The sequence below is a fragment of the Alligator mississippiensis genome, chromosome 12, assembly GCF_030867095.1.
Source record: "Alligator mississippiensis isolate rAllMis1 chromosome 12, rAllMis1, whole genome shotgun sequence".
Taxonomy (NCBI): domain Eukaryota; kingdom Metazoa; phylum Chordata; order Crocodylia; family Alligatoridae; genus Alligator; species Alligator mississippiensis.
Genome location: NC_081835.1, coordinates 65,248,742 through 65,273,350, shown reverse-complemented (window position 1 = coordinate 65,273,350; position 24,609 = coordinate 65,248,742). Strand labels below are relative to the sequence as shown.

General features: G+C 46.7%; 1 protein-coding gene across 4 annotated transcripts in view; it reads left to right on the top strand.

Annotated features, from left to right (window-relative positions):
• The window catches only part of STRBP (spermatid perinuclear RNA binding protein), a 69,452-nt gene that overhangs the window by 23,664 nt on the left and 21,179 nt on the right, over positions 1–24,609 (top strand). For all 4 annotated transcript variants that reach the window (XM_059715727.1, XM_059715726.1, XM_059715725.1 and 1 more), the window contains exons 2-5: positions 9,013–9,192; positions 12,172–12,389; positions 17,824–17,989; positions 21,066–21,210. In XM_059715727.1, the coding sequence (XP_059571710.1) occupies positions 9,190–9,192; positions 12,172–12,389; positions 17,824–17,989; positions 21,066–21,210 (532 nt within the window). In that variant the 5' untranslated portion in view covers positions 9,013–9,189. The remainder of the gene's footprint in view (positions 1–9,012; positions 9,193–12,171; positions 12,390–17,823; positions 17,990–21,065; positions 21,211–24,609) is intronic.

Genomic DNA, 24,609 nt, shown 5'->3' with positions numbered 1-24,609 from the left:
GGAGAAACAGCTGCTTAGGTTTCTGTTTTGAAGGTCACTCACAAAAACACTTAAAAAAAACAAACCTTTTACATGTAAAGGTACATTTGTAACTCAAAGCAAGGCTTCTTTTGGAAGTAGTGCGTAAAAATAGTTCCCCAGTTGTGGGTGAAGCAGAGTCGTTGCTGCTTGTTTATAGCAGGGGGAGTATTAGCACGGTCCGCTAGAGCACAGGGCTGGAGTGTACCTGCTGCTTCCCTGTTGCACTTCATTGACCTTATTGGTGGCTGGAGCATTACTGTGGCTGAGATTGTTTGACACACAAGTTCAGCTCGTGAACTCTCCAATTAAACAGACATTCCTTTTCCCTCCCCTCCCACGGGGGTCATGGCTTGACAATAGCAGTGTACAAGCCCAGTTTCCTTTTCCATTGTAACTGGCCACACCATCTCTTTCCCCAGGCTCAGTTTGCTCTTCTAGAGTCATTTTATTTTTCTTTCTCTACACCTGAGAGGCATAACATTCACCTTTCTTACTGCACTTAATGTAACAATTGAAGTGAGACCTATAGCCTGGGGATAGCTGGTAAAGCCGCTTATTTTGATGCTGAACTATCTTACTGGGATCCCTGAAGAGTTAATCTGCGAGGAAGAGCATATGATAGACCCAGCTCTACGTACAGCTTCAGTAAGAACCTTATTTAGTAGCATGATCCAACTCCCTTTAGCGCCTCTGGGAGTCTTTGTTGCCTTCAGTATGGGGCTGCTCTGAAGCCCAGCTCCTAGCAGTGAGGTGTAAATAAATAATCCCTCTTCTATCCTGGTGAGTTTGTGGCATTTTTCCTTTGCTCCTTTCCATTTCCATCCATCCCACGCATCCTGGGATTTGGCCTCTGAATTTGCTTCATTTCTCCCCAAGGTTAGAACTGCTTCTGCTCCGTGATCCAAGCCCATCTTGTTGCGTGGCTCGCAGGGTAGCAGTTTAGCAGCTCTTAGTTAGTGCTGAAGAGGACAGTTGCCTTCCGTTCTGTGCTAAATATACTGCTAGGTGCGAGTGTAAGTAGCTTGGAGCAGCTGTGTTTCTGTTTCTATAGTAATTGCTGCAGCAGGTTGGACTTGTGGTGGTTCTAGCCTTGGACTGGTCAGAGCCTGAAGCTTCAGAGGAAGGTGCAAAAAAAAATAATTAAAACTCAACCTGTCCTGGAATAACCTGCCTGCTGGAGGACTTGTCATGCCTCCTGATTGATGTCTAGGGGAGGAAGGCTTCATCCTTTACAAAAGACTTCTAAAAAAAAATCCTTTCTTGGGCGACTGCCAGTGGTCAATCCCAAAGGTCTAATGGTTGGGTGAGGATGGATGACTCTTAAGTGCTTGACCTAAGTGACAGCCACACGTTCATTGTTACCTAAAGAGCCTACACCCTCAGGATCACAACTCAATAGCCACTTTCTGATTTGAGAGGGTTTTTTTCTTTCTCTCTTTTTTTTTTTTTTCTGGTAAAGCAGGAGGAGATATAAAACAAGTGAGATGTTAAAAGCACCTCGTGTGAACTTTGTGTTTATAGGGATTTCAGCATGCCCTTTCTCCCTCTACAAGCATGGCTCAATAATGTTTTTGATTACTAAGGAAACCCTTAAAGTTTATTATGAATTGTTTTATCCTCTCCAAGCTGCCCACATCCAAACATGCATATTGTGATTTAGCTTCGTGGTGGTGGTGCTGTAAATGGACCTCAGTAAGGGAAGGTTACTGTGCCTTTGACATTGTAGCATATGATCTGTAAAGCCACCACCTGAGTAATCCAAGAGAAGATTTTTGGAATTAAAATGAAAGAGTTGTCTGTCAGCCAACATCTTTCTACTATATTTTTGTCTTACTCGCTTGTAAATTTTTGCCTGATGGGTTGTTGAAAAGTGTGAAAACTATAAATAAAAGCCGATCTTGCTTCTATTGAGTCACTAAATTCATTACAGATCTCCAGTGTCACTTAAGTATAATGTAATGCTTGCACTTACCAATCTTTTGCAGTAAATCCTGCAGTTGAATAAGCCTGTGGATCTTGGAACAGATCATTTTGCCTCTTAGTGGTTTCATAATTAATGCATCGCTTCTTGGGGCCACAAACAGATGTGTAGTCTGAAATGACTCCAGGCTTCCTTTGTCTGTGCAGGCCAGAAGAGCAGGAATCTAGGCTTTGGGGTGTAGGATGCTGAAATTACATTTTGATACCTGATTAAAAACACGCGGAATTTAGTGCATTCTACTAGGTCTGTTATTTACTTCTAATTCACAAAGTGCTTCCCGTGTGCTTTAAAGGCCATCCAGTTCCTTTTGGAAATGTTCAGTTGTCTCTTGTGTTTAGCACCCCAGAGAATTAGGTACACATGCGCCTTTATTTATCAGTTTATCACCAGCGTGTCAGCAGCTTGTCTGGAGTTCCTTTGCCCTCCTGGGTCTGTCTTCAGTTTCACACCCAGGTGTCCACACCAAGAGATGAATGCATTTTCAAGGCCATTTTGTTGCAGAACCTCTGAAGCACTAGGTCACAAGAGCACTGGTGCCAGAGACCACCATGGTGGGGGCCATATAACAGTCTAGGTAGGGTGTTGGGGTTTGGGACACTGAAACCCGACTGTTCCACATACCGCTCTGAGCATCCGAGGCTGCACTCGCCAGTCTTTTACGCCGTCTTTAGTAATGAATCGAGCACTTGAGTTTTTGATAAATGAAACTGGCAGCATAAACTGGCTTTTTCTAATTCATTAATCAAATACTCTGAATAATTCACTGTAACCTTCGTCCTGACTTCTCCCGGTCTTTAGGGTTTGTGGCAGATGTAGAGAGAGCAGTTGCTCTCTGAGCTGTGCTATGTGTGGCCCCTGTAGCCAAATTTCTGTTAGTGGTTTAAAACACCTGAAGCAAGAGGATTCATACTGCTTCCAAAATTGCACCTCAGTTTGGTGTATCTAGCAGCACATAGCAATCCCTTCCTTGGCTAGACGGGACAATACGAGAGGAATTGATCCCATACGTCTCATAAGTTGTTGCTCTGCTGCAACACTAGTACTTCCACACCTACAAGTTTCAGGTGAGTTTTCCACCTGCCCCGTTACATAGTGAGCCTCACCCAATATACGGACCAGGAATGGGCAGTGAATGGCAGCAAAGCTGGTTTCTGCCTTGGAAGCCAGGTGGAGTCCTGCTTGGGCAGCATGAAGCAGTTCCCTATAAGAGCTAGATGGTTTGGTAACAGCCAGCCCTTGATCCCGTGGAGGTACGCGTGGCCATCTGCCTATCTGATTCACTGTGCACTGCTGCAGATTTCACAAACGTCCTGCCCTTTCCTCCACTGAAAGATGAATTGGAGCACGCGCTCTAAGTGCACGCTGTGAAGCGTTTACAAGTCTCTAATTTGAGACTAGCCTGCACAGGATACAGGTTCACACAGGGGGGGCTGGGATTGAGAAAGGACCAGTTTCTTACTTAGCAGAATTCATGTGCACGAACAGGGCTGTGGGAAGGTAAACTGAATTCAACCTCTTCCCATACATTCTCCGTTGAGCTAAAAATAAGAGGGAAAAGTCAGACTTGGGTATTACATTTCAGAATTTGAATGGAAAGTAAGTTTCCAGCTGAGTATTGCTGCACTATAGTTAGTCACTTAGCTGGAAAATACCAGGTTTCTAAGGGTTAATGGAGACAGTTCTCCAAGGGATTGCCTTTGGAAATAGTAATGAAACTAGTCTGACTCTGAACTTCGAGTGAAATCAGATGCTGGACAGGAGGTTAGGAGCGCTAAGAGCTTTACCAGGCCACGCGCAGCCCGGTGCTTCAGTTCCCCCGGATGCTGACGGGTCCGAGAGGCTGGCAGCGATGTTTTCCTTTGCGTGGTTGTGCAGAATAGAGGAAACCCAAGTGTCTGCGCTGCTCTGTAGGGATTTGGGCTTCAAAATATTAAGCCTCTGTATAAGTTGTGGGTTAGAAGTAGTACAGAGATTTTCTTCCTGCATGCCGAAGCCTTGCGAATTGTGGTCCTTGCTGGGCTCCCCTGTCGCGCTGGGAGTGTCTCCTGGTTTTAAAAGTATTTTGCTGTTTCTCAGTCAGTTATTTTGACACTAATCAACGCTGTGGATCTTGTTTTGTTTGGTGTCTGGGAGCATCATAAAAAGAGTTGCTGAAAGAGTTCAATTATAATATCAGCATTTCTGCCAAATGTATTGAGCTGTTCTGAAAAGCTACTTGTCTTTTCTGACCTAGATACACAGTTTCCAACTGTGGTGGATGCTGCCAGAAAGACTCTTGGCAGAAGGCCAGAAATAAAATTATACTGCAGAAGAACACAAAACGTTTTCAGCAGCATTGTGTGTGGTGTGACAAAAAATTACCTGTCTTTTGAATGCAAAGCAGAAATTAAAATCAACTTGCAATTAAAGCTGTAGGCCTTTTTATTGTGGTGGTGGCGATGCTAACATTGAGTTTCATTGAGCGTAACTCATTCCTCTGCTGGTGTGTGAATAGCATTGCTGCACGTGACCCTGCCTCGTCTGGAGGTCTCCTGTGCCATCAGGCACTTCCGTTCTCTCTGCGGTGGCTGGGCTTTGCTTACGTCGCCTTGAACGGTCTTGGGTCATTTGCGTTGTCCTCCAGCCCGGTGTTGCCGGCAGATGTTGGACTGAGCCGGGGCAGATTAGAAAGGCAGAAGGAGCTTTAGTTTTGGCTAAGCACGACTGGTCTGTGCGTCCCTGATGCGGTGTTCAGCCAGTTGTCATGTCCCCTGATCCCTTCAGCCAGCCTGGCAGGATGCCCGAGCACCAGTCCAGTGAGAAGTGGGGATTTAGAGGACTACAGTCCAGTGCGCCGTGACCCTGCTTTCACTTTTCTGTTATCCCAGCAGCATTTGTCTGCACAAAGCTCAGCTCCATGCTGCTGGAGGGTGTCGGGACCCTGAAGGTATTTCCAGTCTCCCTTCTATTAGTGTGCGGTGCGATTGCGGCTCTGGTGTGGATACCAGTGTCTGTAGAGTGTGCAGTCCTGTGGTTGTGTGCTGCTCTCCCCATCACCTGCCCCCAAGGACCGCTAAGGGGCTGCACAGGCTATTGAAGCGATGGTCTCAAAGTCTAGGAAGCACAGCTGAGAGCTCCAGCAATGAGCCTTGATGCAAAGATCTCCTATTAAATTTTTTCCCTTGTTTGTCTCATGCCACAGCCAGGGCTGCCTCTTGTGAAGGACGGGGTGTTGAATGAAAGCATTTCTGGGCCCTTGGCCATGGCTGTCAGGTTGGCAATGTTTGGGTGGCTGGAGAGCCTGTGTCTTTGTGAGAGGCTGTGTCTGATGCCCTCACCTCTCCGGTAGCCTGGAGAGAGTGAGTGTTGTCTCCTCTTCAAGTCTGTCCGTTCGCACCTCTATAGCATCTAGTGCCTGGGGATTTTGAGCAAGGCTGCAGAGGCTGATCATCCTTGTCATGCCCCTCGCCATTTCTCATGTGAGGGGTGGGAACGAGCCACTTGCCCACAGTCACCCGTAGCCTGGTGCTACCCTAAGGGATCTTCCTAGAAATTGCTTTCCAGCCTCTGGTGAAGGTAGTGCAGGGCCAAGTGGCTCTTCCCCCACCCCTTGTCCTCCAAGTTATCCCACTGGGACGCTGGCTGTCTGCTCCCCGCTGGTGCTGCTGCCACAGGGAGCTGCACTGTTGGGTGGAAAGCCAGCCTAGATGGCCTCTGGGCTCAGTAGCAGAAAGCGATGGTGGGTTAAATGAATGGCAGCCAGCCTCACTGACTCCAGTCTGCGGAGCCTGGCAGCAAGCGAAGCCCTGAGCACTTCCATCCGGAGGGCTGGGGCTACTCTAATCTTGGTTTATTTTTCTGCTCTTCAAATATGCTTTGTTCTGAGTGTTGTATATGAATGTTGGGGTTTTTTTAAGCCAGCTGCATTCTGTTGGGTGGTTTTATTAAATATCCGCTCCCAAAGAGTGAGGCTTTATCAGGTTTTTCTTTCTGCCAACACTTCACTGAAGTATTGTTGGGAAATTAATGACTTGAAGGAACATTGCAGGACAGCTCTGTTCAGGCTTGCAGACGTTTTCGGGTTTTGTTGTTGTTCTTTCCGAATAGTTTTAACAATCAATTAGGAACTCCCTCCCCGATCCCAGCCCAGTAAAGCGTTGGCGGAGCTCAGTCACTTGCTGCTTGAGAAAGGGCAGATAGAAACAGATGTTGATGCTTCCCTTTAATGCTGGTTTGGGTTTTCAAAGCACGGCAAAGACGGATCAGGACATCCCTGAGGTACATTCACTCTCCATGCGCGAGAGAGGGGTTGTCAGAGGGCCAAGCCTGCATTTCCGCCTGCCCAGCAATTTACTGCAGCACCAGAATTTGCTCAGCCAGCCGTCTGCATCCATCTGCTTTCCATGCACTGTCATCGAGGAGCAGCAGCTTGCGGCAGTCCTGGGAGGGAGTCCAGGCTTGAGCAAGGCTTGGTGTCTAGAGAGTGTGGTGCTGGGCAGGCACTAAAACCCAGAGACGGTCTGTTGTGCGGTGGACATGGCCAGGTTGTTTGGAAGAGAACGTGTTCAGAGCGGCTTGATGGGCTGGGGAGCATACTGAGTATGTGATCACACTGCTTGCTAGTTTGAACACCCTTGGTACACCGAGAACATAAGTAGTCGTGACACTCTTCGAAAGTGAAGGAGATATTCATCTGGCTCAGGTGAAACAGTGGCACAGCTGGGGAGCCGGAGGCCTCCTGGAGCCTGGTCCCATGTTTTTAAGGTATTGGGCTGCTCCCACGGAGAACGTTTGCCTGTGTGACCACGGTGTGACCTGGCGAAATGCCCCATGCTGAACCTTGCATTGGCATCTCTTCCGAGCTGAAGGGGAGGGGTCGAGTGCTCAGCTGCAGGGCTGAAGAAGGTGGTGTGTGTATGTTGGATGCAGAAAAGGCATTTTTTTCAGAAAGCAGCACCAACCCTGGCTCTCATAGGCTCTGCTCTCATGCCTGGGGCGCTGCTCTGGTCAGTTCTTCAAGCCTCGGCCAGCTCTTCTCCAGCGGCAGAAGCATGTGGCTGTCTGGGAGCGGGAGGGCTTTCCCAAGGCCTGGCAGCTGGCTGGCTTGGGCCCGGGCCTGCAGTCCCACACAGCTGTAGGGATACACGCATATGACTTTAATCGAGCAAGGGGACTCTTGACATCCCTGTCGCTGGGCACGCAAATGTGAGTATCTGTGTGCTGAGCATTGGCGTGACAGGGCCCCAGCAGGGTAAGGGTGAGACTTGTCATGGGTTTTAAGGTGCTTGGCAAATCTCTGCTGAGAACAGGAGCGTTGGATCTGAAGGCTTGTTTCCCTGGGATTGGAGATCCTAGCAGGCGCGTGGGTGTGTGATCTGCACAGCTCTGCTCAAAGGAAATCACGAGATGGATGGGAGATGCTTCCTTCTAGCCCAGTGTGAAAACAGGGCAAGCTGTCGGGTTGTAAGGCAGACATATCTTGGCTTCTTGTTCTCCAAGCTACCCACATTGCCTTCCAGGCCCCATTTATGACAGAGGCATTGGCTCGGTAAGAAAAGCCCCTTCCCTGAGCCTGCTCCAGGTGCCAGTCTGTGCTTGGTAGTCCTGACTGCATAGAAATGACACCCTAGCAGCTGGAGGGGCCTTTGTGACGAGGCCTGCAGGCCTGGATCCTATGGGCTCATGTCAGTGCATCTCCCGCTCCACTTACACCTGTCCCCTATCCCTCTTGCCCTACAATCATTTTTGTAAAACTGTGTTAGACCCTCTCGGTACAAGGTTTCCCCCGCCCTCCTCCCTAGCCCTCCGCTGTTTAGGCTGAAAGGCTGCCCGGCTCCTTCCTGTTGCACTGTCCTACCTCCCAGGTGTTGTGGTGTGGAGCAGGGGAGATGACGGGTACAATCTGGCTGCCAGAGCTATTAGTCTTGTATATCTGCTTCATTTCTTCTTAATTGGGAGAACAGTGAAGCGGAATCTGTTGCTGCTTCTCTCTTGGCATGCTCGAGTCTCCGTGGGACGCGGCATTTTAATTATTGTCTGTCACACCCCTGAGGTTAAGGCACCTACTCTGCTTTCAAGGCGGTTCGCTGGTTCCTGTGCTGTTGCCAAACATGCTTCTGCTCTTCAACAATGTCAGGATTGTTTGATCGACAATATGCAGCATATCATGAAGAGGGGCAGGATCGAGGCAGGCAAGGAAAACAAACTCGTGCCTGAGTGCACGTGTCAGGCAGCAGGATTTTACTGACGACTGCGTCTCAGCTTGCTGCAAGCGTCTCTGAAAAGCCCGTGCAGCGGTGAGATGAGGAAGGCAGGCATTCCCTGCGCGCGCTGGGGCACGCAGCGGGCAGTGAGCCCGTGCTCTCCCCTCTCACGCGTTGCCTTTCCCCTGGCCCAGGTCTCTTCTCTCACAAGCCATCTATTCAGTTGCGTCGTGCTACCTCTCCCTCTCCCACTCGTGCCTGTTCCCCGGTTTGGGTCAGAAAGCCACAGCTGCTGCTCACCGAGTCTAGGGATTGCCGGGGTGCGAGAAGCAGCACGGAAACACAGCATCAGTGTTGGGACCTCGAGTCCGGGGGTTGACGTTTCGGAGTGGTGCAAGCGGGATTAGTCCTACAGCTTGCCCATCTATTTGAGTGGTGGATTTGGAAGTCTGCATCGCCTGCCTGGCGCTGGGGAGATCTGGACTGCTGGCTGCTGCTTGGCTGACAAGCCTAGATGAGGATGAGCTCTAACTGGCAGGGGGAAACAGCTCCCACACATGTGGGCATGTCACAAAAAGTTGCTTTCTATAGAGACATCTGCTTTTCGTTCAGGCATAAATGATGTGGTGATTTCCTCCCCCCTCCTACCCCCCCTTGAAGCCTGCTGCTTTTAATCAGTGGCTTGGCTTAATGTGCGGCTTTGAAAAGCCATTGGAATTAGCATGTGGTTTCTTCTTTTTCAAGTGTGTTCTCCCCCTCTCCCTCCCTCTCCCTCTCTCCCCCTCTCCCTCTCTGTCTCCACCCCCCTCCTCTTCTCTGCCTTTGCAGGTGTATTGCAGAAAGTGACTCCCGGATCATCTCGGCTGCATGAACTCTTGAGCTGTCAGGGGACTGAGAGGCTTATGAGGAGGTTCTGTCAGGCAAAACAGTGCCTAGCAAAGACACCGAGGAGGAGGGAAAAGGAGAAAGGGGAGGGGGAGCGGAGCTGAAACACTCAAGCAAACCATGGTAGGTATCCGCCTTGATTCATAGGGCAGCGCTGAAAATAACTCCCCTCCCTCAGCTTGGTACAGAACTTGCTAGAGCAAGAGTGGGGGGTATTTTCTGACCCTCTGCCAAGTTCAAGATGGCATTGCATAGTTGAGCAAAGCAAATGGGGCTTGATTTATTGTTAGGTCTTTTTAAACCAGAGAGTGGAGCCTTGTGAGCATGCAGCACATGAATTATTAAATACGAATGAAGGGGATGCTCATAACATTTTCTAATAAAACTGGCATTGGCAAGCTGTTGCAAATGGCGTGGGTGACCTTGAACTGTGGATTGCATAACCAAATGCTGATCTTCCCCGCCCAGTCCCTTCTCCACAAGGTCAGGTGTTCATTTTATATATAAATATATATATATTTACGTGCTAAAAATTAAAAGCCTTGGCTCTGTGCACACCTATTAATAGCTTAGATATGATACATATGTAAGCAATACTCACCAGGGCATATTTGATGACTAAGTGGGGAGTTGTTTCCAATCTGTCTAGTTGTATTTGTTGCAAATTGTAAAAGGCTGAGACATATTGAATGTGTAAGGCTGACATGGAAAGTCTCTCTCAAACGCATTCTGAAAAGGGGCTAAACCCCACCGCTTCCTGTCAACCAGTTGTTTGCAGGAACAATTTCAGCCCATTGATTTTTTTTGATTTTTTTTTTTTTTAAAGTCTCCTAAATGTGACTGCTCTGAGATGATGAAAGCAGAATGAATGCAACACTCTACTGGAAGTAAAATACAGATTTAAGGCTTGATTGCTAATGAAATCTAAAACACAAACATGGACTTCACCCTCTGCAGTATGTAGAACACCTGGGTAGGAGGGGAAGGCAGCAAAGTGCAGCTCTGGGCACTAGCTGGGTCTTATATAGGAAGCGTTCTGGTTCCTGGGAATTCTTGATGCAGATTTTCACTTAATAGTCACCTTGCCAGGGACTGCAGTTTGCAAAGTAACCAGATGCCTTCTAATACATGAGTTCTAGGCTTACCACCATGGGGGTACTTCTTCCAGTCACTGTTTGCTTGACGGGAACGGGTGGGTATGCAGGAGTGAACAAGAAAAAGCCATCTTGCTGCTGAGCCACAGCAGCCTTAGCTAGCCTCTTACCTTCGCTAGCTGAGGTGACACAGGTGGCAGGCCCAACTGGAATGGAACTCCAGTCCTGCCGGTCAGGGACATACTGGGAGGGGATGGGGCAGCACACTCGCACCTTTGAGCAGGCGAGCCTCTCCCTGAGACCTACAGCATGCCGTAGGAGCACTTAAGGTCAAGATGGGGACTGTGTGACACGGTTGCCTGTGATAGCATGGAACTGGATGTAACCACTCAAGAGATTCCTTCCCCTCCCACGTTCCTAAGCCCTGCTGCAGCGGGGATATGGCCTAGGGTCTCTGCAGGCAATACTACTGCTGCAAGTGGGCATTGTTACAAGCCCATGAGGTTGAAGGAAGGATCCGTCTTGACTGCAGTGTAAACGCAGCTTATAAAATTAAGCTTAGAGCAGGAACAAAACAGTTGGCTGGGGAGGATGAGACAGCAGGCTGCTGTCAGCAGTCTTGCTGGGAGTAATGTAGAAAGCTCTCCTCCTTGCACCAAGCATGGGGGATGAACAGGGATAGGGAGAAAGCTTGGCACCTGCTCTGCCAGAGGTTGGTATTGCTCATCATTCAGATCATCTGGGTCACGTGGCAAACCATAAAGCTCCAGTCAGGTCACAGGTCTCCATCCGACATCACTTGGATTGCGGAGCTCTGTGAGCCTGCCCCCAGACCCTTCAGTCACTGCATTTGTATCTCATTTCTTGTTCTGCTGTTTTCATGTTTCTGCACAGGCAGCCTACTAGTCGCTTCTCAGTGCTGTTTACTGAGCTCCCTCCAGTCCGGGGTAGAGCCCCAGACTGGGGTGCCATGTCCCAGGCACAGCACAAAAAGCTGCTGAGGGCTTCCCACCCTGCGAGATGCTGTCTTTGCATCAAGCCCAAAACAGGGAGGGACAGCCACCCTTAACATTTGTTCTTGGAGATTAGCGCAGTCTCTGCTCAGCATAAGTCATCTCCCAGCTCTCCCTATCTTCACCCAGGCCCCTTGGGTTGCCTCTGCTGTGCACATCCTTACCCTTGTGTTTTGCCATTTCCTAGTGGAGCACAGAGCCCTTCAGTTTCCTCTCTGAACCAGATCAGTAGGCCCCTAGGAGCCACCCAGCTATTCCACCTGTGAGCTGGAACAAGGGGCAGAGCTTAGCAGGTCACAGAGCTCACTGTGTTTTGCAAGCGCCCCAGGGAACATCTCCTTTCCTGCCCTGTTACTATTATCTCTCCTCAATTTGCACATGCTAGAGCCCTTGTCACAAAGACCTTAGTTGAAGCAGACAAGGCAGACAAAAGGTTGGGAGGAGAGGTGTGGGACTCCTGCCTCCCAGGTAGACATCTCTGGTCCTTCCTGCTCCACCCAAATCCATAAGAGGTGCTGCAAGGCCAACCCCCTGAAATGTTTTTGCAGACCAGTGCAGGTCAGATCAGCTATGGCTGGAAGGGTGGATGCTAGCAGCAGGGAGGGCAAAAGCTAGTTGCAAGGCAACCGTTTGTGTACAGGAGACGTGTTCTCCTTTCATTTTTCACGTTCTGAACTTGGGGGTTTTCCTGTTTCTGGTTTGAAACCAGGATCAAGAAAGCCACAGCCTGCACTCACGACATGCAAGGAGCAAGCACAAGGTCCTTTTGTACTCTGCTGCCAGTTCAAGCCATTCTGGCTTTTCCAGAGCTGCACCTCTAGTCTGCTGAGTCTCTATTTCAGACAGAGGAAAAATAGCTCCTGCCATGATTTTAGGTTTTGTGTTCCTAACACTGTCCTGTATATGTTGGGGAGCATTCCCTCTCAAATAATGTCCTTCTGTTGATAAGCCAATAACACTTCTTTTTTCCCCACTCTTTCCCACCTCTGTAACAGAGATCTATCCGATCTTTTGCTAATGATGACCGCCATGTTATGGTGAAACACTCAACCATTTATCCATCTCCAGAGGAACTTGAAGCTGTCCAGAACATGGTATCGACAGTCGAATGTGCCCTTAAACATGTCTCTGACTGGCTGGATGAAAAGAACAAGTCTATGAAAAGTGAAGGAGATGTGGAAGCAAAGGAGGAAGCTGCAGAGAGCAATGCCAAGTGAGTGAGTTCAGCCTCATAATGCATTACTGTGCTGCTCTGAATGGATTCCTTTCCATCTAAACAAGGGCCATAGTGTCGATCCTTCGGCTTTATTAGGAACAAAAATTCAAAACAGGAAGTAGATGTGTCTGAAATCTTCCTGAGATGAGAGTACATTAGGTGAGCGGAGGGAAAGAGTAATGACTGGCATCCTGGGCAGGGCTTCATTTTCTCAGATGAGATGTCTGGAAGGTATGGTTAGTAGGTGGGCTTTCTCAAGAGGTGAACATGTTTCCCTTGAGCTTGCAAATCCAAACCCGCAACTTTTCAGCTTCTGGGCAGTATAATCGACAAAAATGGATTTATGAACGTGTGTTGTTTATCCAGCAGACTAACTGCTCCAAAGGAGCCATTACTGTATATCGTGTAATTCCATACTGCATGAAACATCTGTCACTGCACATCTCTGTTTATCCCCTGATCTGGTGCCAGCTCTGCTCTCCTAGTTTAACTCCAGCAGCTCAGAAAGCAGCTGGAACAACTGGCCCCTCTCCAGGGTTTTGCAGAAGAGAGCCCCAAATGCCTGAACTTGAAGAGCTCTGAGTGCTGTACAGCCCTAACTTTAGCTTCACCCACTCTCTGAACCGTATAAGTAGGGACCTACCGAAGTTGCAGCAGAAGTGTGCCTTGCAGCGCTCCTTTAATCTTGATTGCTTCGCCATAACCCTCTCCCTCCCCTCCTGATTGGCAGAGGGGCCCTGGTGGCACTGCTGCTTGCTGCTGACCAGCTGGGAGGCAAAAACCACAGCACGGTTAACACCACGGTTTTTGCCTCCTGGCCAATCAGCAGCAAGTGGCGGGGCTGCCAGGGCCCCTCTGCCAATCAGGTGTGGGGGGATGCACAGCAAAACAAGCAAGATTAAAGGAGCTGCTGGGCAGTGCACTTCTACTGCAATGTCGATAGGTCCCTACATATAAATATTATGCCCAATTTAGAGACCAGGACCCGAGGCACGGAAAAGTTGACTTATCAGAAGACCCCCAGCAAATCCATGCCAGGGCCAGAGGGATGTGATGACTTCTAGTCCTGTGACTTATAGTCCTCATTAGACAAAACTTTGTCTTCTAACGTAATGGCCTTCTCAGGACCTGATCTGATTGCATCCCTTTACTAACACAGTCTGAGAGACCATTTCTGGGTTTTACTTCTAGCTTGCCTTGTTCCAAGCTCTAAAGTGCTAAAAAGGGTTGCTTGAGGGTAGGTGTGTACAGTTCTGTTTTTATAATCAGTGTGAGAAGGTCTGCTTTGTTGCATATGGATCTGCTGTGTTTCCTGATACCTTTTATAGTAATAGCAAGGTTTCTTCTGAGTTTTCCAAAATGTAGGTAAGCATGTTAGGTAGAGCTGACAGGATCAAGAGCCTAGCACTCCAGCTTGGTATTATATTGTGTCTGAAAGCCAAAGCCTGCCTCCTCCCTGTGTTCTGAGAATTACCCTATCCCGCCAGCAATCCCTTTGAGATCCCATAAGGACCGGTTCTGGAATGAGGCACTAGTCAGTGGCAAGGAAAAGAGGCAAAATCTAGTCCTGAATCAGCAAGATTGTACCCAGTCAGGTGCTGCTGTTTTCACTTACCTGGGCTCAAGATACAGTTCAATTTGAAAGAGGCAGTGATTTAATATGAAAGAGGCAGTGATTATAATTCTTTTTATAAAATCTCCAAAGCAGTGGTACTCAACCTTTTTCGACTCAAGGCACCCCTGCCTGGATGACTCCTGGCACCCCTTGGAAAATGCCAGCTCTTAGTTTTCATTTTTTCTTGCTTGCAGAAAAAAAAGAGTGGTCTTTCTGTTGCAAAGAACTCATACAGACCACATCTGTGGATTTCTGTTTGAAATCTTTGGATTTATCTTGTGAATCGTATTTGTAAACTTAACAGTGCTAACATTGTGTGGCACCTTTGAAAGGATCTGTATGTTACTGTCCTTGGCAATTCCCAGATTTCAGTGGGAAATGCGACATGAAACTGCTGTGTCTGAGCAGCTAGACATGTTCTACTTTACAAGTGAGAAATGGGCTTGTTGAAGAAAGCTGTGAAAAGAGGTGGGGGAGCAGAGAGCCTCCACAATTGGAATAAATATCCCACCAGATATGGTGACCTGTAGAAGGTCCCTCAAACGCTGACAGCGCTGGCTCAAAGTTGGTTTTCCTCCCTTGGCTCTTATCCGATACGTGTGACGGTGTTTGGGAGCTGTTGAGAAGAAACCTGCTTGTTCCCTGCGAAGTCTTGTGGGGGGAGGCTGTCTCTGCGATCGTGGACTCAGTGACACATTCAGCAGCACTTGATCCAGTGGCTGATCTTAGCAAAGCAGATTCCAAGGCTTCATAAATGAGCCTGAATGTTGGCCTCCCAATCCCCGTGTTTTCTGAATCCCTCCCTTTAACTAATAAATATTTATCAGATGCATCGCTCATCTTCTCAGTGTTCTTGCACTAGGCCAAGTGGTGAGGTGTCACTTTTTGGTGCGAAATGTATGCAAACAGAAATTGCAAAAGTATTTGAATGCGTGAATATTTTTCCATAAATTAACTGATAAATTGGTTTGAGGAAGGGTGATTGTATGGACTCCTGGGAATAACTGGTGGATTGATAGGCTGCTTCTCCACAGATGGACATTTAAGCTTTGTCATGTTCAGTGGAAGATAATTAATGTCAGTTTTCTGCTGAGGAGCGGTCTTTCTTGACTTCTCGAACTCCTTATGTGGGATGCGGTGTGTGTTGTGTCAGTAATTTTCAAGCACTATTGGCAGCATTTTCCTTTTTCTGACATGGGTAGATTGAGCACAAAATGGCTTTTTAAAATGGTTTTGGTGAAAAATCCTGGGCTTGTATTAAGTGCTGTTGAGATAATCAAACAGCCTGACTTCACTTTCATGGTTTTGTGTGCAGGATGTTTTATGATCATGCTGTGCTCTAAATTTAGAGTGCATTTTTGTAAGTGTCTGTGTCTTCTCTATAATAAATCTCATGTCTGCAGAGGCTCTCACAAAAAGCCAGCAGGCAGAAGAATAGCCTTTAAGCCAGGTGTCGCCTGTCAAAGCAGTGACACAGTCTTTTTTTGGTCTCCCACTCCTTCCCGGGATTCTTTTGAAAAAGAAAAGCGGCTTGAACATTTTGTTGGATTTTGTAATGCAGCTAGATCTGTGAATAGATCAGTAAGTGTTGCCTGCTGTCCTTAAAGGGATGGAGAATTTACATGTCTGTTCCTGCAGAGAAAGGAATGTGGTACGAATGGAAAAAGTTCTTGCAGGGAACAGTGCAGGACAAAATGTATTTTGCCTGTAATAGGAGCTAGTGTGTAGACTAATCCGAGCTTCCAGGTGAGTGAACCTCCCATTATTTCTCCAGGGTAGGGAGTGTGCTTTTTTGTTTTGGTTTTGTACAGTGCCTTGCACAAGCAGGCTCTGGTCCTTGACTAGGGCTCCTAGGTGCTGCGCAGTGCCAAGAATGGACAGGTGTGTCTGATGCTTTTTCTTCTGCGCACTACCTGCTTCCAGATGAGCAGACACAGCAAACAGCAGTCCTGACTGCTACTGCGAAGGCATCATTGGTGACAGCAGTGGGGCCATGCTGCTCTTTCATAACGAGGGATCTCTCTTGCCAGTACTCTTGAGCAGAGGAATCCTAGAATAACTCTGAAATGTATCCTTTAGCCAAGTTTTAACCAAGCATGACATAATGTGGCTCTGGTACTTCTTGGCCAACCCCACCAGGGACTAGATTAGCAGGGAAGTAACATAAAACTAAAACAAAGAACTTGCTTATTCATTGTAAAGCACCTGCCTGGCATCTGGTATCTTCAGTATGCTGTGCAAAATATTAGCAAATGAATCCTCCCCACAGGCTTGCAGAGAGCAGAGTAATATGCCTACCTGCTGTGTATGAAAGGTATATTGTCCTGTCAGCTGTGGCTTTGCAAGTTCTTGTTTTCAAAGCTTTGCAGGTACACAAATGCTTCTGTGAACTTCAAAAAAAAAAAAAAAAAAAAAAAGTCCACTGCTAAATTTGGGGGTGGGGTTTTTGTGAAAAAGCCCCTCACAGGTTATCCAGGATAGTGAAACTGCTTCAAGTGAAACCCATTGCACACAGTGAAATAACAGATCAGCTTGGAGCTGTTTCTTAAGAGAATTGCATTTCCCTCCCAGATTTGTGTCCGCATGTCGCAGCATCGGGCTAGTTTCCTAAAAATAGGATGTGAAACCCTGCAGCCTGGTGGAGGGGGACAGGCCCCCTCGCTGAGAGACCGGGCTTCCCGCTGTGAGTCTGCTCCTGCTCTGACTTGGGCTTGACCGTGGCGGTGTCCCTTCTTCCTCTTGGACTGCTTGCTGCATTTTAGACAGAAAGAGACCACTTCAGTGCATCCATTTAAAGTCTGCACAGCTGTGCCCATGTACCTGAGACATCGCAGGTGGAGGCTGTGAGCAAGGCTGGTTTCACAGTACTCTGTCCCCCGCCCCTAAGACTTGCACCCCTTTTTCTCTGGGTTTTGGAACATAGTGAGATGCTGTTTAATTAGCATAACCATATCTAAGAAATGTCACGGGTGCGATTGTTCAGGCTCTTCCCTGTAGGCGCCCTCTGTTTTTGTGTGCATCTGGGCAGCTAAATTGATCTTGTCTGTGGGTCTGTCTGTTCTCAGTGCTCAAAGCTGAAGTTGTGTTTATTTTACTTTGAAATGCTGACATTTACTGTGGCTCTTAAAAGTTCTCTGAGTTTTCTCAGGAGAGCCCAGACCGACCCTCTAATGGCTCATTTGCTACAGCAGTGGTGAACTGTTGAAGGGCTTCTGTAAGGAAGGCTCTTTGAACTGAGGAGCCTTCCTGAAGAGGCTGGTGTTTGTAGCATTCAAGGAAACATCAGAAATGAGTTATACAACATTTTACATGTGCAAGCTACAGAAAATGCACAAAAAAGAGCTGGAATAAAGCTTCCCAAAGAGGCTTAGGCACATCACCACCTAAATCTTGTTGACAGCCACTGGGACATGGGGCCACAAGGGTCCCAGTCACTTCTGCAAATTAGACTTAGGCTTCCTAGTTGCAAGCTCCTTTGAAATACCTGCTCCAGGCTTGGGTGCACCTTTCCTTTTCTGCAGCTGGAGGTAAAGTTTGAGTTTGATAATTAGCCCAAGACTCTTTTCTCTGTGTGTGTGAATTGCAAAGCACTGTTTCATGCACTTCACCATTTGTGCCCCTTTTATTTCTTCTTCCCCCTCCTGTTGCCACTTACATAAAGGCAGCCCGTGCTTTGCATTGCCCTGTCAGTACTGCATTGCAGAAATACTGAAATCAGTCCCCTTGGTCTTTGTCCCTTTACTGTGAGAGGATGATACAAATATTTCCTATGTGTGAAATTACCATTTTAATTATTCAGAATTGTTTCATTTCCAGGGATCAAGGTGGTCGGACCTTGTGTGGTGTAATGAGAATTGGCTTGGTTGCAAAGGGCTTGCTGATAAAAGATGATATGGATTTGGAGCTGGTTCTCATGTGCAAAGAAAAACCCACAAAGACCTTGTTACATATAGTCAAAGACAATCTCCCAATCCAAATTCAGGTGAGTTTAATTTAGGGCAGTCCTGCAGCAGTGATTGATAGCACTGCAAGGCATATTTGGCTACAAGCTACGCTGGGTAAAGGCTGAAAAGGAATTTGGTACTGAGAAAATGCGAGTAGTAAAGGTACAGAGAACAAAGAACTTACTTTAAATCTAGGACAACAGCTAGAGCATGTGACACTTAGCATGATGGGTAAAAACAGCTAACCACAAAGCTTACCATCCTCCTCAATCCCTTTTCCTGATATCAACCCTGCTGTGCCCTGCAACTAACCCTCTGGTCTGGGAATTTGCCCAGCGGATTGTGTTTTCTGCTCTCACTTCTAACGCACGCACAACATGGTAATCTCGCAAATCTCCCTCTTGAGCATGCCATCATGCCTCCTTGCCCTGAGTCTTTCCAGGAACTTTAACTTCTGCCTGGCAGAAGCGTTACCTGTTGGGTATTCCACCTCCTGCCCCACTCCTCCTTCCCCCTTCTCCCCCCCAGATCTCAACTCCTCTGTGATTCAGAAGAGAAGGCATGCTGGGTGGTGAGCAACCCTAAATTTTAATCACGATCATGAGCTCAGTTCTTTGTACCCCTGTGGTTTTGTTGCATAAAAGAGTATTGTATAGAGAAACGTATACTGCTCCCTTTAAACCCAGGAGAATGGCTCTTTGACAGCTCTTTGAGCCTGGAGAATACATCCATCCTGACACTTGTGGCCTGTGCCATGGCCAAGAGACTATACCCATCAAATACCCCATTGAACCCCTCCCTCCTGGCGTGCTGCCTTGTTGTGTGTTTGTTTCCAAAGAGGGCGTACACATTTCCATCCTTCTTCCCCGCTGTTTGTCCCCACTGTTCATTTGCTCATAAAATGGGTCTGGATTTTAAAGAGAGAATATCGTACCCTGCAGACACAGACTTCCCCATACACGAGACTCCTGGAAGTGTGCAGGGATGTGGAGAGGGTAGATGAGTTGCTTGCAGCAGGTCTCCGGAAGAAGCAAGCTGTATGGTTCCATCTCCCTCGAGGAGCAGTGGTGGTTTGACAGGGGATATTTTATGTGCTGTCTCTGGTTTCAATCCTCAAAGCTGATCCGTGTAAACAGACCCCTGTTCCTAGTTAAAGAAGAATTAGAGGTTAGAAGAGTTTAGAGGTATCAAATAAAGTCTTCAGGATATGACAGAAACCTACCTTTTAATACTAAAAAACTAACATAAAGCAACCTCTGAACCATTAGCAATTGGCTCTGGGAACTCATGGAGGTTGGGTGAGGTCCTAGATGAGCAGGGAAGGGCAAACAGTATCTTTACAAATGAGCTGGTGGGGAGGACCCAGGAACATAGCTCAGTCAGCTTAACTTTCACTGGGAAAAAAAAAATTAAATAGTATGTAAATACCTGCAAGATGTGGTGCTAAGATGGCCTGAATCTGTTGGGAACAAATTGTGTCAAATCTAATTTTCTTCTTAGACAGGATAACTGCCTTAGTAGATAAGGAGAAAACCCTTGCTTGGATATCTTGAATAATGTTTTTGGCACAGTTTACATGATATGCTCATAAAATGACTAGGAAATGAGGTCTCGATGAAATTGCAATAACATGGATGCACAACCATGCTGAAAAACCATGCTAACAGTAGCTACTGGTGGTTTGTTGTTAAGCTAGGAGGACATTTCAAGTGGAGTCTTGCATAGGCTTTGTTCTGGGACCTCCTCATTAAGAACATGGATAATGGAAAAGAGAGCACTTGTGTCTTTCACAAATGAAGCCAAGCTGAGAGGAGTTGCAAGGGCTTGAAAAGAAAATTAGAACTGAAAATGATGCTGCTATGCTGGGAAGCTAGCTGAAATTATTAAGACAGAAATCAGTAACATCAATTGCATAGAACTGCACTTAGGAAGGGAAAATTAAACCATGAATAGCTAGCTACAAAGCAGTACTGTCGAAAAGGATCTGCAGGTTACACAGCGGATCACAAACAGTGAAGGCCAGCAATACAGTGCTGTTGCAAATAAAAGGAAAAAAGTTGAGGTGGAGGAAGAAGGATGGTGAGTAGAAGTATTGTAATCAGGGTTGTATTGATAGGAGGCCTCAGTTGCTTTTATACCCAATTTTGGGCACTGCACTTCAAGGAATATCTAAGCAAGTTGGAGAGAGTCCAGAAGAGAGTAACAAGAATGATGAAAAGTATAGAAAGCGGCCTATTGAAAGAACTGCCCTAGACCAGTCAGCTTAACTTTCATTGGATTTTTTTTCTAAAGAATAGAATACAGTTGTGAGTTGCAGGTTTTCAGATGCGTGTTTTAAAAGGTGGCTATGCAAGGGGTGGTGATCAGTTGTTCTCCACTGAGAGGACAAAAAGGAATGAGTCATTTGCAGCAAAGGACAAGCTGATTTGTATGTTAAGAAAAACTTCCCAAATGCAGGGGTGGTACAACACTAGAACAGGCTGCCTTTGGAAGCTGAGAACAAGTTAAGTAGATGCATGTCAGGGATGGTCTAGGTATACCTCCTCTGTTTCAAACGAAGACGATGGGCTATATGATCTCTCGAAGTCTATTTGAGCCCCATATATGTGTGACTTCATTTGATGGGGCTCCATGCAAGTACAGGGGTCTGCCCATGCAAAATATCTTGTGAGACTGAAGCCAATTGCCCACTCGGATCTGCCACTAATTGTCAAGATGGCAGCAGCCTACCCAGGGTTTTCTAGTTAAAGGTGCTCTCACCTGGGAATGTAGATACTTCCTGAGACCAACAGTTGCAGGTACATGGTTTACATTTTGGAAGCCCCAGAAAATTGGTCACTGTCCATAGGATGTGTGGTACCATAGTGCATCGATGCTGCAGCCACGTAGCTTTATTCGGGATAGGTTTGGTTGCCAGAATAGTTTTTAAGTTCTTTCAGTTTTAGCCACTCTCCACACAAGGGAAGCAAGGAAGTTTTTGGTAGGACATGTCCGGCTTTGTATCTACTACTCCCAGGAGTAGTACCAGCTCTAGGGGCAAACACTGTGTTAGGAGATTCTGCCTTTTTCACGATTGACTTGGGGGTTCTTGAAACCTTTCTTGGTGACTTTCAGAAACTCACAGAGGAGAAGTACCTCGTGGAGGAGCGTGTAAATGAGGCAGCTATTATTATTCGTAACACAAAGGAGCCCAAGCTAACGCTGAAGGTGGTTCTCACGTCCCCTCTCATTCGAGATGAAGCCGAGAAGAAGGATGGAGGTACATGGAGAGCTTTCACTTCTGTTTCAGGATGGTTTTCTGAGATACTCCAACTGTGCAGCTCAGGGCTAGTTAGGGGCTGAAGTTCTTACTGTATCCCCTGCATCATCAGTAGACTGGCTGTAGTTTCAACAGGTTACAACATTTGTGCCTTGAACAGTCAGCCACCATTTAATTTCCACACAGAGGTGTAATTCTGATTGCCCCATGAAGACAGAATCTTTGTTGCACCAACTTAAACACACAATTAGAGCCTTATGTTCTGCTTTCTTTTAAACAATCATCAGTTAATAACTGAGCAACCCCAGTGCTGCTCAGTCCTGTTCCTAAATTAAATCGAGTCAGACAATAAGACCAGTTCGTAATACCTTGACAATTCATAAAATCATTCTTGTTATGTAAAATGATGCTTCTAAAAGGTAGCTCCTGCGGAGCTGGCAGGTATGTCTGTCTGGCATGGAAATGGTGTTAATTATTGATGCATACATGTGTTTCTTTCCTGAAGTTAGGAACTCCTAACAGGGTGCAGCTGAAGTGTCCTGCACTTCAGTTCTGAAGTGGCTTTTGTAGCTAATGTCTTTAGAACAAAAGATTTTTGGAGAATTCTTTACTCCTAGTTCCTCCCAATCCCGTCTCCCCTCTCTGCTGGTGACTTCCAGTTTAGTTATGAGCCAGTCTTAGGAAACATTAACTCCTAGCATCCACAAGTCTGGAAACCAACCAAGAGATGCACACAGAGCCAAACGTAGCAGTGTCTTGTTTTAATTTTCCCTGCCAGTAGTTTCTGCTTCTGCTTCCCAAACCTATCCTTAGAAACTTTTGTTACCGGATGATGTCAGACCTTTGACCAACTGGCCACTCTCTGTCATGACAACTGAGGCAGCTGGGCCCGTGTGGGCTAGGGAACTCCCTGTTGCTCTTTTCCCATTTCTAGACTTGCCACAAGTCCCCTTGCTTCCTCCCCTTCCCCACATAAATACCGATACCGGGAGAAATGTTGGTCAGTTTCTCATCGCTTTGTCCGGGGGGGAGAGGGCAGGAGGCTCGGTTCTCGGGTGGGATGCAGCACTTGGGCAGCAGCTTGAAAAGGAAGACTCTTGAGATACAGGTGGATGGCAAACATGTTAGTTTAAAAAGGAAAGGGAAAAAAAGTCCTGGCGCTCCTAACACGCTAATGGGACACTTGTGTGACAGCACTACCTAAAAGAAAAGTTACTGCAGATTTCCTTTTCGGGCAAGTGCTGAGATCAGGTCTGTTTGCACTGCAGCAGAAATGCACTTGTAAAACAATACAAAATGCAGGAGGAAGAAATCTTGATGGGAAAATGTTTTCATATCCTTGTGTGCATGCAGCTGTGCACAAAGATTTCTCCCTGTATGGTGCTTCCCAGAGAGGGTGGTGCCATCACCTGTTGGGACAGAAACTTTGAATTTGCCAGCTAAATGAAACGAGGATGTGAATTCTTTGCATTTCTCCACTAAGTGTGGAAGTAGCCTTTGCAAATTTTTAATAATGCTGGGGAATAAATAGTGCCGATGGATGCACCCCTTCTGTAGAACTGGAGAGTAACGCAAGTGGTGTAACACCTCACTCTGACATCCAGATTTTTTGTAAGTGGCTTCAGCTTCTTTTTTGCTGCTTACTCCCTGGTTCTGAACAGAGGAAACTGGTTGTATTCCCCTTTGTAAGTTAAGCAAACATTTTTGCACAAGGTCCTAAGGAACCAAATCCTTTTACCCCAGGGAAGAATTCAACTTTTTCAAGTGCTGTACAACCACATTTAGTGACTTTTTTTTCAATGGGCATATCCAAAAACTGAAAGTTTACTATATTCTGATGATGATGATAATAGTGAGTGGAATTATTCAGGAATACTGTCCAGGAAAAGTAATTTAGCCTCCAGGGGAAACTAGTAGAACCTCCTTTTGATGCCCTTGAACAGTGCCAGTTAAACCAGGTGTATTTAATGTGCCATCTGAAGGATGTTCTCAGCCTTCCCTATCAACTCTTCCTGGTAGAAAAGCATCTTGAGCTCTTCACATTTTGCTTTTCATGTTCTTGGTAAGATGAGCTGTTCATTTGGGCTGCTGCTTCTCTTTGCTTCTTATTTGGGAGCAAAGTAGTAGTAAGTGTGGGGGGACGAAGGGAGACGTGCTGGGTAAAACTGACCAAGATTTCCAGTATGGTTTGATTACAGTCACTAATCTATCCTCTAACCAAATAAGCAAGGTTAGGTGCAATGGACTTCTTTATCAGTGCTTCCATTTGTTCTGTAGGAATGCCGTGTGTGCCTTCATGCCCTGAGGTCAGAATGTATAGAAAAAACATTCCTGGGTTTCTCTCTATCTCTCCTCCCCCCCCCACGCTCTCCCTTTGGCTAAAGTGTTAATGTTTAAAATGTGGTGTTTGGTCCTATTTGTTTTTGTTGCTCATTAACTAAAACAAATACTGGACCAGTATGTGTGCACGTTTTGGTATTCCTACAAACACCCCAAAAGCTCTGCTTCCCCTCTCCCCATCCATTAAATCACAAGGTCAAACGTTTGGAATTGGTGTATTCTGCAAGAGAGCTAACATCCACCTCCTTGGGAAGTTTAGTGTATCACTTGTGTCGCTCAGATAACCATGTAGGTATCAAGCAGACTTTTTCAGCTAGCAAAGCTACAAAGAGTTGTTGGTACTGAAGGTGTGTTTAAAACAAAAAAAGCTTCAGTCACACACAGCGGTGCTGAAACAGCCTGGTTCAGTAACTGAGCAAGTGCTGCATAAACACTCTGATTCCACGACCTTGGTGGGCAGAGAGAGAATCACTGATGCTCTTGATCTCCAAAGGTGCCAGATGCCCTTGAAGGAGCTGCAGAGCATGCCACAGATTTGCCTTTCCTCCAGAGAGCAGCCACTCTCCCGCTACAGCTGGCTATAAAACTAATGGTGTTGGCAGCTGCTCTCCAGAGAGAAGGATTACAGCAAGGGGGGAGAGGATTTTTGAAGGATGGGCTCTGTTGCATGTTGCAGGCTCTGAATTAATGTCCGACTTTCTATTTTTATTACTTTGTCATATGGCCTTCTTAAAATCGAGAAGATGTGGGGGAGGGGGAAGCTCTTCATATATATATATTTGGAAACTTTGGGTCTCACTCTCCTGACTGGCAGAGCATGAAGAAACATGCCATTCTCATGAGGATGTTCAAGGGAGTCTGCTGCAAGTTGCTTGCCCCTCTTCACTGCCTGTTCTCTTCATCATTCTGTTTAATAGAATCTTGCACCCCAAAGTTGACTGTCTGCAAAAGGTGCTAGTACAGTGACTCTCTAGTATTTCCAAAGGCATCAGTGACACCTGTAATTTTGGCCTCTCCTAAATTACTTCAAAAATGGCAGTAGAAAGTAGACTCTATTTA